At 39.2% G+C, this 18,281-nt stretch overlaps 1 protein-coding gene across 2 annotated transcripts in view; it reads left to right on the top strand.

Annotated features, from left to right (window-relative positions):
- Positions 1–372: 372 nt before the first annotated feature.
- The window catches only part of IL15RA (interleukin 15 receptor subunit alpha), a 42,456-nt gene continuing 24,547 nt past the window's right edge, over positions 373–18,281 (top strand). For both annotated transcript variants that reach the window (XR_008996336.1, XM_036908198.2), the window contains exon 1: positions 373–830. Coding sequence is in view for 1 of the 2 variants with exons in the window: in XM_036908198.2 (XP_036764093.1) it covers positions 746–830 (85 nt within the window). In the remaining variant the exon portion in view is untranslated. The remainder of the gene's footprint in view (positions 831–18,281) is intronic.

Genomic DNA, 18,281 nt, shown 5'->3' with positions numbered 1-18,281 from the left:
CCTGGGTGACGCTCCGGGGTGGGCTTGAGCGCCGCGCGCAGGTGACCCGAACGGCCGCACCGCGACGACACCTCCTAGGTCTGCCAACGTGACCACACTGCACTGAACTCAGTACATACATACAAACGAATGCATGAAGGACACCCACTGTCAGCGACACCTCCTCTGTCACCCTGCGCGGCGTAGGGCCGCTCGCCGCCAGCCCATCGTCCAGGTCTAGTGCGGGAATCTCGGGAAGCTGAAGTCGGAGCCGCAGGCTGAGACAAGCGAAGGGAGGTGACCGAGTGGATTAGTCAGGCGTGAACGTCCCCACCAGCCCTGTGTACCGAAAAGCGTCTGCTTCCCGGCGGCTCTGCTCACTCCCTCTGCGTGAGGACAAGGGAACGAATGGGGTTCTAGGGTCCTCAGGGGCAAGGAGACAAGGGAAGGAGCTGGAGGACCCCGGGCTTCCGCAGGGGACGGTCCACGTCCCCGCTCGGCACTCTCCGGGGACTGGTCGGCGACGGGGGCCACGAAGGCTGCCGGGGCTTTCTAGAGAGGGTGGGGATGCTGAGTCACTGATCTGTCACTGCTCCTCACCTCTCCCAGCCCTCCGGGGGCTAAAGCAAAAGCGAAAGCGAATGCGGCTCGTGGGGCGGCCAGTCCCGGGACCTGCGCTCGCCACCTCCCCCCGGGAGCGGATGACCGCGGGCCGGCGGGCGTCGGGGCCGGTGCGAGCTCGCAGGTGGAGGGCGGAGGCGCGGCCATGGCGGGGCAGCGGCTCGGGGGCTGCGCGGGGCGCGCCCTGCCCGCGCTGCTGTTACTGCTGCTCCGGCCGCCGGCGACGCCGGGTAGGGAGAGCGCGCCCCCCGCGGGCGACGGGAAGGACGCAGAGGGGCGGTGGGCGGTGGGCGGGCGCGCCGACGCACACGAAGGGACCGGGAGCTGCCGCCCGGGGCGCCCGCCCGGCGGGTGAAGGGTACGGGCGGCTAGGCGCGCATTCCGCCTTCCCAGCTGCCGAGACAGAGGGAAGAGGCCGGCTTTGCCGGGGCGGAGCGGGTGGGGGGTGGCCGACGCGGAACTTGACAGCCATTTCGAGAAGTGCGTGGACTCGGTATCCGAACCCGCGAGGAGAGCTGTGCGGACGCTGCCGGGCAGGCGTTCCCTGCAGCGTCCGAGGACAACCACCCCGCCTCTTCCCGTAGACGAAGCCAAGTAATTCGGACTGGTCAGCAGTGAAAGTGAAGGGGGCGGACGGGTAGGGACTGAGGCCCTGGGGAGATGACACATGTAGGCAGATTGCACACCTGGGGGACCTGGAAACGGTCCATTCTTATGCAGCAGGAAGATGTGAGAGGGCGCGAGGCGGCGGGGCAGCCTGGACACGCGAGCTCCTAGGCCACCAGCCACCGGGAGGAAATGATGGGGGCGGCGTGGTGTTTGCGATGGGACACAGGCCTCCTAGATGTACTCTCGGCGGGGAGAACGCAACGAGTGGCTGGTAGGCTTTCATCCCGGGAGCTAAGAGGAGAGAGAAGGGATAGACTGGTCTGGCTGTATCCTTCTTAATCTTCCTAGTGTCAGGGATCCCTGTGAGGGTCTGATGAAAGCTAGCAACCCTCTCCCCAGAAAAACGCACGAATGCACATACTTAGAAAACTTGCATATAATTTAGGAGTCAGCGACCCACTGAAGGCCATCCATGGACTCTCCGGGAGTTAGTACCCCCACGGTGTGTGCGTGCGCGGCGAGACTTCCAGTAGTTTACATCCATTTGGCTCAGTCCACCCAGTTCTTGATTGGAGCCATCCATCCACAGCTGCTGCTGGCTGGCTTGGTGTAGATACCATAGGTCTGGGGGATTTATGATGTTTCGTTTTCTTCAGTCCGTGTTTGGATATTTTCCCACCCTTGAGAGTCTGAGCTATGTTGGTGACCTGGTCAGTTCCCCTCAGCTGGCTCGGCAGTATCCCTCTCCACCCTGTAGGAGATGCCAGAGATAGCCAGCACCCTGGGGCAGCCCTGTTGCACAATGTGAAAGTGAAATGCGGCTTTAGTCAGAAGCCAGCACAGATGAATTGTCCTTCTGGAAATGCGGAGAACAATGCAGGCAAGGTCTCTAAAGCTCATCAACTACAGCATAGCTCTGACCCCACAAAGATATTGCTGCCATCCAGTAGCTCCTGATATTTCTTAGTGTTTTTCTTAAGCAGCTTTACTGAGGTTAAGTGACAGATAAAGTGCATATATTTAAATTGTGTGATTTGTTTAGAGGTCAATGTATACATTCTTGAAGCCATCACTATGATCAAGAAAGTAAACATAATCATCACTACCAAATTTTCCTCATGTCCTGCAAAATCCTTACCTCCTACCCAGCCCTGTCCCTCAATCTGCTTCCTGTCACTTGCTTTTGTTGCATTTTCTAAAATTTTATACAAATGGAATCATACAGTATGTAACCTTTGTTGTCTGGCTTCTTTCACTCATAGAAACTGTGCCAATTCTCTATTACCTTGTAACTTTTATCAGTAGCTCCCTCCTCATTATTGCTGAGTAGCATTCCATGGAATGGATATTGCACAGTTTGTTTATCCATTCACTTGTTAATGGAGTTTTGGGTTGTTTCTGGTTTTTGGCTATTACATATAAAGCTGTTACGAATATTCATATGTAGGTTTTTGTGTAGACATAGGCTTTCATTTCTCCTGGATAGAGAAAATGGGAGTGGAATGAATAGATCATATGACATGTGTGTTTAAGTTTTAAAGAAACTGCCAAACCATTTTTCAGAGTAATTGTACTATTTTACATTTCCAACAATAGCACGTGATAGTTCCAATCCCTCCACATCCTGTAAGCAGTTGGTGTGGTCAGTCTTTTTTTTTAACCTTTAAATTGTTTTCCCCGACCTTTACTGAGATATAACTGGCTTATAACATTGTGTAAGTTAAAGGTATACACTGTGATGATTTGATAAATGCACATATTGTGAAGTGATTAATACAATTAGGTTAACACACTCATCACCTCATGTAGTTAACAAATTTTTGTTGGTGGCTGGCTGGTCTTCTAAATTGTACCTATTCTAATAGTTGTGTAGTTTGTCTTTCACAGTTTTAATTGTATTTTCCTAATAACTAATGATGTTGAGCATCTTTTCATGAGCTTATTTGCCATCAGTATATCTTCTTTATGTATAAGAATATATCTTATATATCTTCTTTAGTACAGTGTCTGGTTAAGCCTTTTGCCCTTTTAAAAACTGAGTTGAAGTGTTATTGAGTTTTTTATATGTTCTGGATGCAAATTCTTTATCAGACATATAATTTGCAAGTATTTTCTCAGAGTCTGTGGCTTGTCTTTTCATTCTCTTAACAGTATCTAATGAAGAACAGAAAATTTTTATTTTGATAAAGTTCAACTTAATTTTTTTTATGCATTATGCTTTCAGTGTCATAGCTAAGAAATCTTTCATAGCTAGCTCAAAGTTACAAAGGTTTTCTTCTAGAAGTTTTATAGCTTAATGTTTTACATTTATGTCTGTGATTCATTTTGAGTTAATTTTGTGTATAATGTGAAGTATGGTTGGAAGGTTTTGTATTGGTTTGGTTTTGAGTTTTTATGGATATGGATATCCAATAGTTCCAGCACCATTTGTTGAAAAGGTTCTCTGTGCTGAATTGCTCTTACGTCTACTTTGAACATTAGCTGTCCATATATGTGTTAGTTGCTGGAGATAAAACATCAATACATGAAAGACAATTATATATCTACACATTAGAATGAGCAATTGGAAACTGAAATAAATAAAACAAACCAGTATAATTTGCAGTAGCACTGAAAAGTACGAACTACTTAGGGGTAACTCTGACAAAAGATGAGAAAGATATGACACTGAAAACCAGAAACCATTGCTGAGAGAAATTAAAGAAGACCTAAAAAATGGAGAGATATAACAAGTTTGTGGATTGGACAAATCAATACTGTTACTGTGTCATTCTTCCCAAATCAAAATTCTAGCAGGCTTTCTTACAGAAATTGGCAAACTGCCTCCAAAATTCACATGGAAATGCAAAAGACCTATCATGGGCAAAACAACTTTGAAAAAGAACTGAGTTGGAATAACAACACTTCTGATTTTGAGACTTATTATAAAGCTACAGTAATCAAGACAATGTGGTATTGGAGTAAAGAGCTTGGAAGAGAAGTGTATATAAATTATTAAATTTGCTAGTTGGTCATATGAATCTTGGTCAGGAAGTATACAGAGCAGTCCATTCTTTATCACTCTCTGAGTAAATAATACAATCTCAGATCTGTTCCTGCTAGGTTACAGTGCTAATAGACACAGCAGTTATCTGTTCTAATTCAAAAGGCTTGATTTTGGGGGAAAGTCCATCACCTTGGGCCAGTGGTAATTTACTTCTTAATAATCTTCACAACCTGAAAGGCTGCAGATGATTTGCCAAAAGAGCTGGAGAAGATGGTGATTTGCCTGAAAATGAATACCCTGCTCACCAGTTTGGGTTTGGTGGTACTGGGTATCAGTGCACATAGGGTGTCTTTAACTTAAGTGTCTTTAAATATGTTTTAAATAATTTTTCAGAATTCTGGGGTATTTTGTCCAAATGTTTTACTTTTTATTTCAAACCAACTTTACCTAGGTATCACTGCTTTGTACAGCTGATAGCAAAGAAGTGACAAAACCTTAAATGTACATATTATTGGATCTAAGGAAATCAACTTAGATGTTCAACAGTGAAGGACTGACTAGACAGAATGGAGTTGCTTAGAAATATGCAAAAGGCATTGTATGACTAAGTTTTTACTAGATCTAGAAGTAGTTGTCACAAAGTAGGGAGATTTATGGGTCATCTGTGTGTGTGGTAGTCTTTTCTTATTTTTCTATCATAATTTGAACTTACTTTGTAATGAGAAAAGTAAATTAGTAAACTACAAAAAAAACCATAAAAGATCTAGAATTTTGGAGTTTTTCTAATTCATTTTTAATTAGTTATAGCTGATCTTGTTTGGCAGATTTTCATTACTTTATGTATTTTTCAAACTGCTCAAAATAAATTTCTATACAGTCACTGCATATAAAATTTGTGCATAGTATACATGTATTTTATAATGCTTTACAATTTGTCTAAACAATTCCTTAATCCTAGAGCTGTGTGTAGGCTTCAGTTGCCTCCTGGGGTTTGGATATTTAGACTGTTTCAAAAGAGTTATGTTCTAAAAAGCAAGAGTAGGAATAATTAGATGAGAACTAGGTATATAGAGCAAGAAAGGCAAAAGGAAACACCTGAAAATCTAAAAAATGGCAGAAATATTTCTGGGGATGTTCTTTTTCAACCAGATCATGACTTCAACTCACTTGTTTTGGGCTAAATCACTTTTGCCAAATTGATGTCACCATAGAGTATGTAGCTAAATGAATAAGTGTATGAAATACCCTAGGATATACTCTTGGATTCATAAATGTTTACTCATTACATATTGATGTTACTTGAATATTTTCTACTTGGAAAGACTTGATTGTCTTTTGAACACTAGGGAGCCACTGAGGGCTTCTAGTGAGGAAGAGGGACATTATTAGAGCTGCATTGGTAGAAGGGTTACTCTTATAAAGAATGTGAAAATAAACTATAGTCAAAAGGATATGGAGGCAGGAAGCTAAGTTAGAGGCTTTTGTAATAGTTCCAGTAAGTAGTGATGCAATCCTGAACCAGAGCCATGTCAATGAGGGAGAGAGGAGGGAGCAGATTTCCTCTTGTGTCCTACAAATATCGAATGTTTTTCATTATTTCCCTTTGCTCTTCAGCCTATAGCCAGTCAACTCTAACAAGTCTTCAAAAATTATTTAGGACTTGAACTATGATGTATTTGCCTACTACACAAAAGGTGGGTTGGGAAGTTCAGTTAAGAGCCTGAGAGAAAAAGAACAGAACTGATGAATAAGGACAATGACCTGGGTACAGAGCATACGTACAAGTGAGTGTCAAAAGGAAGTATGTTGGCTTGGCTGCAGTTTAGCTAGAATAATAATGAAGAAAATGGACTATGTGTATACACAGTGCTTTACACTTTTGATATGCCAAGCATCGCAGTGACCTTCCTGAGGGAAGAAATCACATCTTACACATCTTTGTATCCTGTATACTGTAGGCATTTAAATTTAAATGGTAGAAAAAGAGAAAGAAAATATTGGAATTGATTCTGACTCTCCTTAGAGAATGGGAGGGGCATGTTAACCTGATAACTTCCCTACTCTGGATATGAGAGTAGACCAGGGCTATTTATTCATATTATACTGCATAAACCAACTTAATAAAGAAGTCTGATTCACAAGTTCTGGGAAGTAGAAAGAGGTGTAGAACACGCTATTTGATCATTAGGACTTGTTGTATATATTTTTTGGCTGCTTAAGAGTTTTGAAAATCCCTGAACCTTAAGCTTACTCCTATTTCCATTACTTCCTCCATTCCACTCTACATATTCATAAGCCACTAACTTCAGAAAATACCTATTTAATATCAGGCTTAGCATTGTGAGAATATAAAACAGCTGGGAAATGTGTTCACCACCTCCAAGGAACTCACAATACTGTAGTTGAGGTGGGATTTGCTTACATTGACTATCTAGGGAACAATGTTATGAGAGAACATACAGAGAAATTATAGCAAATATCAAAAGATGTGATTAATGTCCCTGAAAATGAAAGGTTATTGATGGTCAAATGTATTATCTCCAATGATCTTACGAGAACCCAGCTTTGTAGAGTAATTGGTGGTTCTGAGGCTGACTGGGTTGGCTGCATTGATATTGATTCCCTTGTGCATTCATATGTCAATTATATGTCAGTCATGCATTTATCTTTCTACGACTGTTCACAATGGAAAGATCATGACTTCCTTTTTCAGCACAATGACAGTAGATATTCTGAAAAACCCTCCTGCTATAAAATACCTAGAAATGATTAGTTCTAAAGAGAAAATATTTATTAAAATCCATAGCCAATAAACTATGTAATCAAGTGCTTATAACAAAAATAGTAACAGTGCATTGTGGTGTTTATAATATATGTAAGCAAAGTGTATAACAACAATAGAACAAAGGCTGGGAGGAGAAAGATGGTAGTATGTTTGTTAAGGTTCTCAGACTATGTATATGAAGTAGTATAATGTCACTTGAAGGTAAATTGATGAGGTAAAGCCATCTACTATAAACCATAAAGTAATCACTAGAATAATACAACGAAGAGTTATGGTTAATAAGCCAACAAAGGAGTTGAAATCATGAAGAACATCCAAATAATCTCCATAGAAAATCCTATGGAATCTACAAAATACTATTAAAATCAGTGAGTTTAGCAAGGTTGCAGAATATACAATTAATTTATAAATACCAATATATAAAATGCTAGCAGTAAACAATTAGAAATTGAAATAAAAATAATAATGCCAGGATTTATGAACAAATGGGGAATTCAGCTGAGAGGTAGAAACTATATGAAAGTGTCATATGGAAATGTTAGAAATAACATTTTTTTTCAAAAATAGCAATAGAGATGAAGAAAACCTTTGACAGGCTTCTCAGAACTCTTGATACAGCCAAGGAACGAATCAGTAAACTTGAAGATTGAGGTCAACACACTAAAAGAAACACAAGAGAGAAAGTGAGACCAAAAACAAAACAAAACCAAAAAATCGATGAACAGAGTATCTAAGAGCTGTGGAACAACAGTAAATGGTCTAACAGATGTGTAATCAGAAATCCAGAAAAAGTGTGACTGGAGAATAAATATTTGAAAAGATAACAGTTGAGAATCTCCCTAATTTGTAAAAGATATTAAATCACAGATCCAGGAGGGTCAGAAAGAACCAAGCAGGATAAGTACCCCCACCCCAGCCAATAAAAACCCCTCATGCCTAGGTACATCATATTCAAAATACTGCAAAGCCAGAAAAGAAAAAGCATGATAAAGAGAATAAAGCTACTTTACTCACAGAGGATCAAAGAACTACAGCAGACTTCTTATCAGAAACTATGCAAGCCATGAGAAAATGAAGCAACATCTTTAAGTGCTAAAATAAACCCAAAATACCTGTCAAGCCAGAATTCAAAACCAAGAAAAATATCTTTCAAAAATGAAAGCAAAATAAAGACTTTCTCTGGCAAACAAAAGGTGGGAGGACCCATCACCAGCAGAGCTGTGCTAAGTGAAACATTAAAGGAAGTTCTTCAGGCAAAAGGAATATAATCCTAAACAGAAACTTCAATCTACAAAAAGAAAAGTTCTGGAAATGGTTGACATGGAGGTAAATAAAAGATATTTGCTCTTTTAATTACTCTAGAAGATATTTCACTGGCAAAGCAAAATAGTAGCCAAGTATTACAGTTTTATAGAGGATATAAAAGTAAAATGATGGCAGGGAGAAATTGCAATATGTATTGGTCAGGTTGTTAACTCTCTGTGAGGTGCTACAATATTATTTGAAGGCAGCCTGTGGTAATAATGAAGATGTATATTGTAAACCTTAAGGAAACCACTAAATATAATTTAAACTGGTATAAGGCAATAGTGCATACAATGTGGAATAATTAATAATCCAAATGCAGGCAGAGAAGAGGGGAAATAAACAATGTTTTCACTGTTCAGATGGAACAAATAGAAAACTAACAAAATGGTACATTTTTAAATCCAGCCACAGCAGCATTTCATAATACATGTAAAATGTTGAATCACTGTTGTACACCTGCAACCAACATAATACTGTATATCACCTATATTTCAATTTAGTAAGTAAATATAGTCACATCAATCATAGTACAAGTGATTTAAACATACCAATTAAAATACAGAAATGGTTAGATTCTATAAGCTGACTGAAAAAAACTCATTTTGACTATAAAGGCAAAGATAGATTAAAAGTAAAAGGATGAAAAAAATATGCCATGCAAACAATAATCATTAGAAATCTGCAGTAGTGTATTAATAGCAGACAAAGTAGACATCAGAACAAGAATATTACCAGGGATAAAGAGGAATATTATATAATAATAAAGGGGTCAATTCACCAAGAAGACAAAGAAATCCTAATTGTATTTATGCATACACACTGGAGCTTCAAAACTCATTAAAGCAAAACCTGACAGAACTGAAAGAAGTAAAATATAAATCCATGATTATAGTTAGAGACTTTAACACAACTCAATAATCAATAGAACAAAAAAACATAAATACATAGATCAAAACTATAATCTGATTGACATTTACTGAAGATACCATTCCAACAACAGAATACACATTCTTTTCAAATGAACATGGAACATTCACCAAGAGAAACCATATTCTGGCCCATAAAGCAAACGTCAACAAATTTAAAAGCATTGAAATCACACAAAATATGTTCTGTAACCACCATGGAGTTAAATGAGAATGCATAAAGATATCTGGAAAATCCTCTGATACTTCAACAAACCCTACAAATAATCCACGGGTCAAGGAAGAAATGATAAAGGGAAACAGAGAATATTTTTAATTGAATGATAGTAAAAATACATTTAAATAAATTAAAATTTTATGTAAATCAGTTAAAAGAGAACTTAGAAAGAAATTTATCACATCAAGTGCCTATATTAGAAAAGTAGGTCTCAAATCACTGATCTCAGCTCCGACCTTAAGAAACTAGACAATAAAGAACAAAATAAAGCTAAAGTAAGTGGAAGGAACAAAATGATAAAGAGCAGAAATCAATGAAACTGAAAGCAGAAAAACAACAGAGAATATCAATTAAACTAAAGCTTATTATGATTTATCCTTAAACTGCACATAAACATTTTATATACATTTGTATGTGTGATTTTCACAGTAAAAAGCATTTTAATAATTTACAGAAGAGGAGAAGGGTGCTGACAAAGACACTATAAGAAAAACTACAGACCAATATCCATTAACATTGGTACAAAGATCCTTAACAAAATACTAGCAAACAATTCATATGAAAAAGATCATATACCATGACCATGTGGGAATTATTCCTGGAATATAAGGATGGTTTAACATGAAAACTGATCAACATAATACACCATAAAAAACCAAGGGATTAAAGGAAAGAAAAAAACACATGATCATCTCAACTGAAGTAGAAAAATCATTTGACATAATTCAACACTGAAAATACTAGGACTAGAAGGAAAAAATATACTCAAAATACTAGGACTAGAAGGAAACTACATCCACACAAAAAAAGCCATATATGAAAGCCCACAGTAAACATCAGACTCAGTGGTGAAATACTGAAAGCTTTTCCTCTAAGATCAGGAACAAGGCACAGATGCCTGCTTTAACCACTTCTGTTCAACAGCACTGGAAGTTCTGTTGAATACAACAATTGAAAGAGCAATTAGGCAAGGAAAAAAAAGAAAAAGGCATACAGATTGGAAAGGAAGAAGTAAAATGATCTATTTACAGATTATGTAATCTTAGATGTAGAAATCTCTGAAGATTCCACACAAAAAAAACTAAGAAAACTAAGTGAATTCAGCAAAGTAGCAGGATACAAAGTCAACACACAAAAATCAGTTGAATTTCTATACACTAACAATAAACAATCTGAAAAGGAAATTATAAAAAAAACCTCCATTTTCAGTAGCATCCAAAAAAATCAAATACTTAGGAATAAATTTAACTAAGGAGGTGAAAGACCTGTACAGTGAAAACTACAGAACATTGCTGAAAGAAATGAAAGAGAATAAAAATAAATGGAAACACATCTCATGTTCTTGAATTGGAAGACTTAAAACTATTAAAACATTGATACTACAGAGAACAACCTAGAGACTCAACATAATCCATATCAAAACCCCATTGATGGTTTTTGCAGAAACAGAAAAAACATCCTCAAAATCATATAGAATCTCAAGGGATTCGACTGGATTAAAGATGGTGGCGTGAGAGGTGAGAGACTTCCTCCTAATACCACATATGAAAATATAATTAATACAACTAATCCCAAAAGAACAACAGGAAAGAAGGCTGCACCAGACTGCATACACCTGGAGAAAAGAGCAGACCTCACCGAACAGGGTAACATACCAAAGCTGTGATGCAGCAGGACCCAAGCCCTTCCCCCACCCCAGCTCACTGGCGGGAGAAAGAGAAACAGAGCAGGGAGGGAGTGGGGACCTGGGACTGCTGAACACCTAGCCCTGGAGATCTGCTCTGGGAGCACAAACTACATTGCATGGTGCTCTGGTGATTAGTGGGGTTGGAAAGCTAAGACAGGCAGAATACCTGGAGAGACTGAGATTCCAGCTGCTTGTGGAAAACAGAAATTCATATCTGGCTGATCTGGGCAGGCAGTTGGAGAGACTTCCTAACAGCAAGAGGGCTGCTAAAGGGGCAAGGATTGCACAGAGCTAACTGCTGAGAAAGGACAGGTAGAAAAAATTGTCCAGGTGCACTCTTCCTAGCAGGTTGGGAACTTAAACAATCTTCAGGCGCTCCATCCCCCTGGCTAGCTATGCAGCTCCAAGGCCCCCCACCATGATACTCAGCCTGCTGTGTCTTCCTCCTGGCTAGCCTGCACCTGGCTTGCAAACCAAACGTCCCTGCCCTGGCATCAGGCTAGCCATAGGGAAGCCTCACCTACGGCAGCTACAAATACAAAGCATAGAGGCTTAAACCTATGTGTTTAGCCCACTGGTTCTGGCAGTGGAGACAGGCATAACAGCCAGAAAACAGGAAACAGCTTTTTCCTCACCCCACGCAGCAGCACCACACCTCTGCAACCACGGACATTGCTCCAAGGGCTGAGCATCTCCAGAGAGTACAGCTTATGGGCACTAGAGGGTGCCACATACAAATATGAAACGTCAAAGGAACCTGGTTCAAAGCAAAATCTCACCACCAGAAAAAGGACTGAGTGAGAAGAGCCTCAGTAAATTAAAAAAGATTGAAATTATACCAACCAGCTTCTCAGACCATAAGGGGATGAAACTATAAATAAATTACACAAAGAAAATGAAAAAGCCTACAAACACATGGAGGTCTAACAACATGCTCCTAAATAACCAAGGGATTAATGACCAAATAAAAACAGAGATAGAGCAATATATGGAGACAAATGAAAACGATAATTCAACACCACAAATATCTGTGGGATGCAGCAAAGGCCATGCTAAGAGGGAAGTATATTGCAATACAAGCCTACCTCAGGAAAGAACAATCCCATGTGAACAGCCTAAACTCAAATTAAAGAAACTAGAAAAAGAAGAACAAATGAGGCCCAAAGTCAGTAGAAGAAGGGACATAATAAAGATTGGAGCAGAAATAAATAAAATTGAGAAGAATAAAACAATAGAAAGAATCAATGAAAGCAGGAGCTGGTTCTTCGAGAAAATAAACAAAATAGATAAACCCCTAACCAGACTTATCAAGAAAACAGGAGAGTCTACACACATAAATAGAATCAGAAATGAGAGAGGAAGAATCACTATGGACACCACAGAAATACAATTATTAGAGAATACTATGAAAAATTATATGCTAACAAACTAGACAACCTAGAAGAAATGGACAACTTTCTAGAAAAATACAACCTTCCAAGGCTGACCCAGAAAAAAACAGAAAATCTGAACAGACCAATTATCAGCAACAAAATTGAAGTGGTAATCAAAAAACTACCTAAGAACAAAACCCCTGGACCAGATGGCTTCACCACTGAATTTTATCAAACATTTAGTGAAGACCTAATACCCATCCTTCTTAAAGTTTTCCAAAAAGTAGAAGAGGAAGGAATACTTCCAGACTCATTCTATAAGGCCAGCATCACTCTAATACCAAAACCAGGCAAAGACCCCACAATAAAAGAAAATTAGAGACCAATATCCCACATGAACAAGGATGGAAAAATAGTCAACAAAATATTAGCAAACCAAATTCAAAAATACATCAAAAAGATCATCCATCATGATCAAGTAGGATTTATTCCAGGGATGCAAGGATGGTACAATATTAGAAAATCCATCAACATCATCCACCACATCAACAAAAAGAAGGACAAAAACTACATGATCATCTCCATAGATGCCAAAAAAGCATTTGATAAAATTGAACATCCATTCATGATAAAAACTCTCAACAAAATAGGTATAGAGGGCAAGTACCTCAACATAATAAAGGCCATATATGATAAACACATAGCCAACATCGTACTTAATAGCGAGAAGTTGAAAGCCCTTCCTTTAAGATCAGGAACAAGACAAAAATGCCCACTCTCTCCACTTTTATCCAACATAATCCTGGAGGTCCTAGCCATGGCAATCAGACAACACAAAGAAATAAAAGGCATCCAGATTGGTAAAGAAAAAGTTAAACTGTCCCTGTTTGCAGATGACATGATATCATACATAAAAAAACCCTAAAGAATCCACTCCAAAACTACTAGATCTAATATCTGAATTCAGTAACATTGTAGGATACAAACTTAATACACAGAAATCTGTTGCACTACTATACACTAATGATGAACTAACAGAAAGAGAAATAAGGAAAACAATTACATTCACAATTGCATCAAAAAGAATAAAATACCTAGGAATAAATCTAACGAAGAAAGTGAAAGACCTATACTCTGAAAACTACAAGACACTCATGAGAGAAATTAAAGAAGATACCAATAAATGGAAACACATCCCGTGCTCATGGATAGGAAGAATTAATATTGTCAAAATGGCCATTCTGCCTAAAGCAATCTACAGATTCAGTGCAATCCCTATCAAAATACCAACAGCATTCTTCAATGAACTAGAGAAAATAATTCTAAAATTCATATAGAACCACAAAAGACCCCAAATAGCCAAACCAATCCGGAGAAGGAAGAATAAAGCTGGGGGAATTACATTTCCCGACTTCAACTTCTACTACGATGTTACGGTAATCAAGACAATTTGGTACTGGCACAAGAACAGACCCATAGACCAATGGAAGAGACAAGAGAGCCCTGATATAAACCCAAGTATATATGGTCAATTAATATATGATAAAGGAGCCATGGACATACAATGGGGAAATGACAGCCTCTTCAACAACTGGTGTTGGCAAAACTGGAGAGCTACATGCAAGATAATGAAACTGGATTATTGTCTACCCAATACACAAAAGTGAACTCAAAATGGATCAAAGACCTGAATGTAAGTCATGAAACCATAAAACTCTTAGAAGATAACATAGGCAAAAATCTCCTGAATATAAACATGAGCAACTTTTTTCTGAATGCTTCTCCTTGAGCAAGGGAAACAAAAGCAAAAATGAACACATGGGACTACATCAAATTTTAAAGCTTCTGTACAGCAAAGGACACCATCAACAGAACAAAAGCCATCCTATAGTATGGGAAAATATATTTGTAAATGACATATCCAACAAGAGATTAACATCCAAAATCTATAAAGAACTCACATGCCTCCACACCCAAAAAGCAAATAACCTGATTAAAAAATGAATGGAGTATCTGAACAGACACTTCTCCAAAGAAGAAATTTGGATCACCAACAGGCACATTAAAAGATGCTCCACATTGCTAATTATCAGGGAAATGCAAATAAAAACCACAATGAGATATCACCTCACACCAGTTAGGATGGCCAGTATCAAAAAGACTAAGATCAACAAATGCTGGCAAAGATGTGAAGAAAGGGGAACCCTCCTACACTGCTGGTGGGAATGTAAGCTAATTCAACCACTGTGGAAAGCAACATGGAGGTTCCTCAAAAAACTAAAAATAGAAATACCATTTGACCCAGGAATTCCACTTCTAGGAATCTACCCAAAGAATATAATTTCTCAGATTCAAAAAGACATATGCACCCCTATGCCTATTGCAGCACTATTTACAATAGCCAAGAAATGGAATCAACCTAAGTGTACATCAGTAGATTAATAGATAAAGAAGATGTGGTATGTATACACAATGGAATACTATTCAGCCATAAGAAACAAATTCTACAATTTGCAACAACATGGATGGAGCTGGAGGAAATTATGCTCAGTGAAATAAGCCAGGTGGAGAAAGACAAGTACCAAATGATTTTCCTCATTTGTGGAGTATAAGAACAAAGCAAAACTGAAGGAACAAAATAGCAACAGATTCACAGACTCCAAGAAGGGACTAGCAGTTACCAAAGGGGAGGGGTTGGGGATGGTGGGTGGGGAGGGAGGGAGAGGTAATTGAGGGGTATTATGATTGGCACACATAGTGTGGGGGGGATTAGGGGGAAGACAGTGTAGCACAGAGAAGGCAAATAGTGACTTTGTGGCATCTTACTACACTGATGGGCAATGACTGCAATGGGGCATGGGGGGGATACGATAACAGGGGAGAGTGTAGTAACCATATTTTTTTTCATGTGAAACCTCCATAAGAGTGTATAGCAATAATACCTTAATAAAAAAAATAAATTAAAAGAAAAAAAGAATCTCAAGGGACCCAAAATAGCCAAAATAATCTTGAAAAAGAAAAAAAAACTGGAGAATTCTCATCTCCTGATTTCAAAACTTACTACAAATCTACAGTAATCAAAACTGTGGAACTGACATAAATACTGGCATGTAAACCAATGGAATAGAATAGAGAACCCAGAAATAAACCATCCCATATGTGGCTGAATGATTTTTGACAAAGATGCAAAGACCATTCAATGGGGAAAGGATAGTCTTTTCAACAAATGGTGCTAGGAAAACTGGATATTCACATCAAAAGAATGAAGCTGGAACCTTATCTAACCCTATATATAAAAATTAACTCAAAATGGATCAAAGATCTAAACATAAGAGCTAAAAAATAAAACTCTTAGAAGAAAACAGAACAAAGGTTTCATGACTTGGATTGGCAATGATTTCTTGGATATGACATCAAAGGCAGAGGTATCAAAAGAAAGACAAATTAGACTTCATGAAAATTAAAACACTGTGTTCATCAAAAGACTCTCAAGAGAGTAAGAATTAGTCCAGAGAATGGGAGAACATACTTGCAAATCATGTATCTGATAAGGAATTAATATCTAGAATATATAAAGAACTCCTAAAAGTCAACACAATATCAAGCAACCGGATTCAAAAATGGACAAAGAACATGACTATATATTTGTCCTAAGAAGATATTAAAACGGCTAATAAGCACATGAAAAAAATTTAACATCACTAATCATTAGGGGAATGTAAATTAAAGCTTCAGTGAGATACACCTCATATCCATCAGGATGACTACTATCAAAAACAAAAACCAGAGGAAGTAGAGAATTGGAGTCCTTGTGCACTGTTGTTGGGAATGTAAAATGGTGCAGCCATTTTGAATGGAGTTCCTCAAAAAATTAACACAGAACTACCATATGATCTACCAATTTTTATTTTGGGTATATATCCAAAAGATCTCAAAGTAGGGTCTCAAAGAGATATTTGTACATCCATGTCCACAGCATCATTTTTCGCAATAGCTAAAATGTGTTAGCAATCCAAGTGTCCATCAACAGAGGAAAGATAATCACAATGTAGTGTATCCATACAGTGGGATATTATTCAGCATTAAAAAGGAAGGAGATTTTGCAGTATGCTATAATATGTATTATACTAAGGGCATCATGCTAAGTGCAATAAACTAATCACAAAAAGACAAGGTACCTTTGCAACCCCAAAGGAAAGGACTAGACTTGCGAGTAACTGTGTGTGTGGGATCTGAGGTGAGGTGGATATTCTCAGACTCTCTCCCTTAGGAGGTTTGAGGATGACCCACGGCAGGGGCCATCCATCCCAGAGGCTGCAAGCTCGACTCTGAGATCTCACAAGTTCCTCCAGGCCCAAGAAAACAACACTGTCAGCTTGGTATGAGGAAGGAAAGGGGTAGATATAGGAAAACCTAGTTAAATGCACTCCTAGCAATGAAACCCAATCTTTGTCTAGCCTTTCCCCCTGTGGACCTCATGTCTCTCATGTTCTCTGAAGTCACTGACCTGTGGCTGGATGGAGACTGTCCAGTCACCAATGATGTAATGTATTATTGAGAGGTCCAAAGGTCCAAGATCAATCCAGACTTCCTCAGAAGGAAGGAACATTTTATCTTAGAGCAGAGTCTGGCATTTTTATGGGACTCTCCACTCTGGTCTGTGTTCTTAGAGTTGAACTTTTTATGGTCATTCCTGCCCACTCCATCCGACCTCTCCGTCTCTAAGTACTTCCTCAGCTGTGTTAACATACAGCAAAGTACCACAGATACAGGTTTAAGATTTTGGTAGCTTGGAGCTAAACCCACGGTACTACCAAGCTAAACACACACACACATACATTGAGAGAAAGAGACAGAGAGGTGGCACATTAAATGAGACAGAAGTAGGGGGGCTAGATCCAATTTAAAAGTATTAGAATAGAAATTCAGAAGAGCACATTAGGAGGAACCTGTAAAAGAGACCCTTGACTGAGTCAGCACTGTGACCTGAGAAAAGTATGAATGCACAGAAATTACTAATAAATTAAAGAGGAATTTTTAAACGCATGTTAGAAAGTAACTTGCTATGATACCAAGAGACTCTCTGCACCTGGAAATGCAGTAAAGTATGGCGCCTGCCCCAGCAGCTTCACCTGAAACTTGTTAGAAACGCAGGCTCTCTGGCTCTGCCCCTGACCTGCAGACTCAGCAGCTCTGGGAGAAGGGCCCAGCCCTTTGGTGGTTCAGATGCACACCCCCAGCCGATGACCCGCGACACAGAGGGTCCACACTGAAGATGAAGGCAGTAAGAAGCAAAGCTGATGCTGTGGAGCCGGGGCCCCTAGGTGGCCGTGATGAACATGCACAGCACACCAAAGCTACCATCAAAACCAAATGTAGGAAGAAGGGACCCTGGAAATGGAAGAAGGAACTCTAAAACCTATGACTAGGGGACAACAAAAGAGAGAAAGTTGGCACTCCAAAACCACAATTAGGGAAATAAAGAAAATTTCCTGACCAACAGTAATCTTGGCCTGAGCTGGGTGGGGCCCTTCGCACCCCCTTCAGGAGGAATCCTCAAAGGGCCCCAAGTTCCACGTGTCAAGTGGTTTGTATGTGGTTTACTTAGCTTATGTTTTAAACATATTTATCTGATAGAACCTCAAAGGCACAGTGAAGCTGCAAGAACAGTACAAAGACCTGAAATACCATTTACCCAGATTCACCAACTGTTTATTTGCCCCATTTGGTTTATTATCACCCATTTATAAGCATTTATTAGACTTGCATTTTCTTCTAAAGCATTTGAAA

Source organism: Manis pentadactyla, chromosome 3 (genome assembly GCF_030020395.1).
Source record: "Manis pentadactyla isolate mManPen7 chromosome 3, mManPen7.hap1, whole genome shotgun sequence".
NCBI lineage: Eukaryota > Metazoa > Chordata > Mammalia > Pholidota > Manidae > Manis > Manis pentadactyla.
The sequence above is the reverse complement of the archived record's forward strand: the minus strand, read 5'-3'. Positions and strand labels throughout refer to the sequence as shown.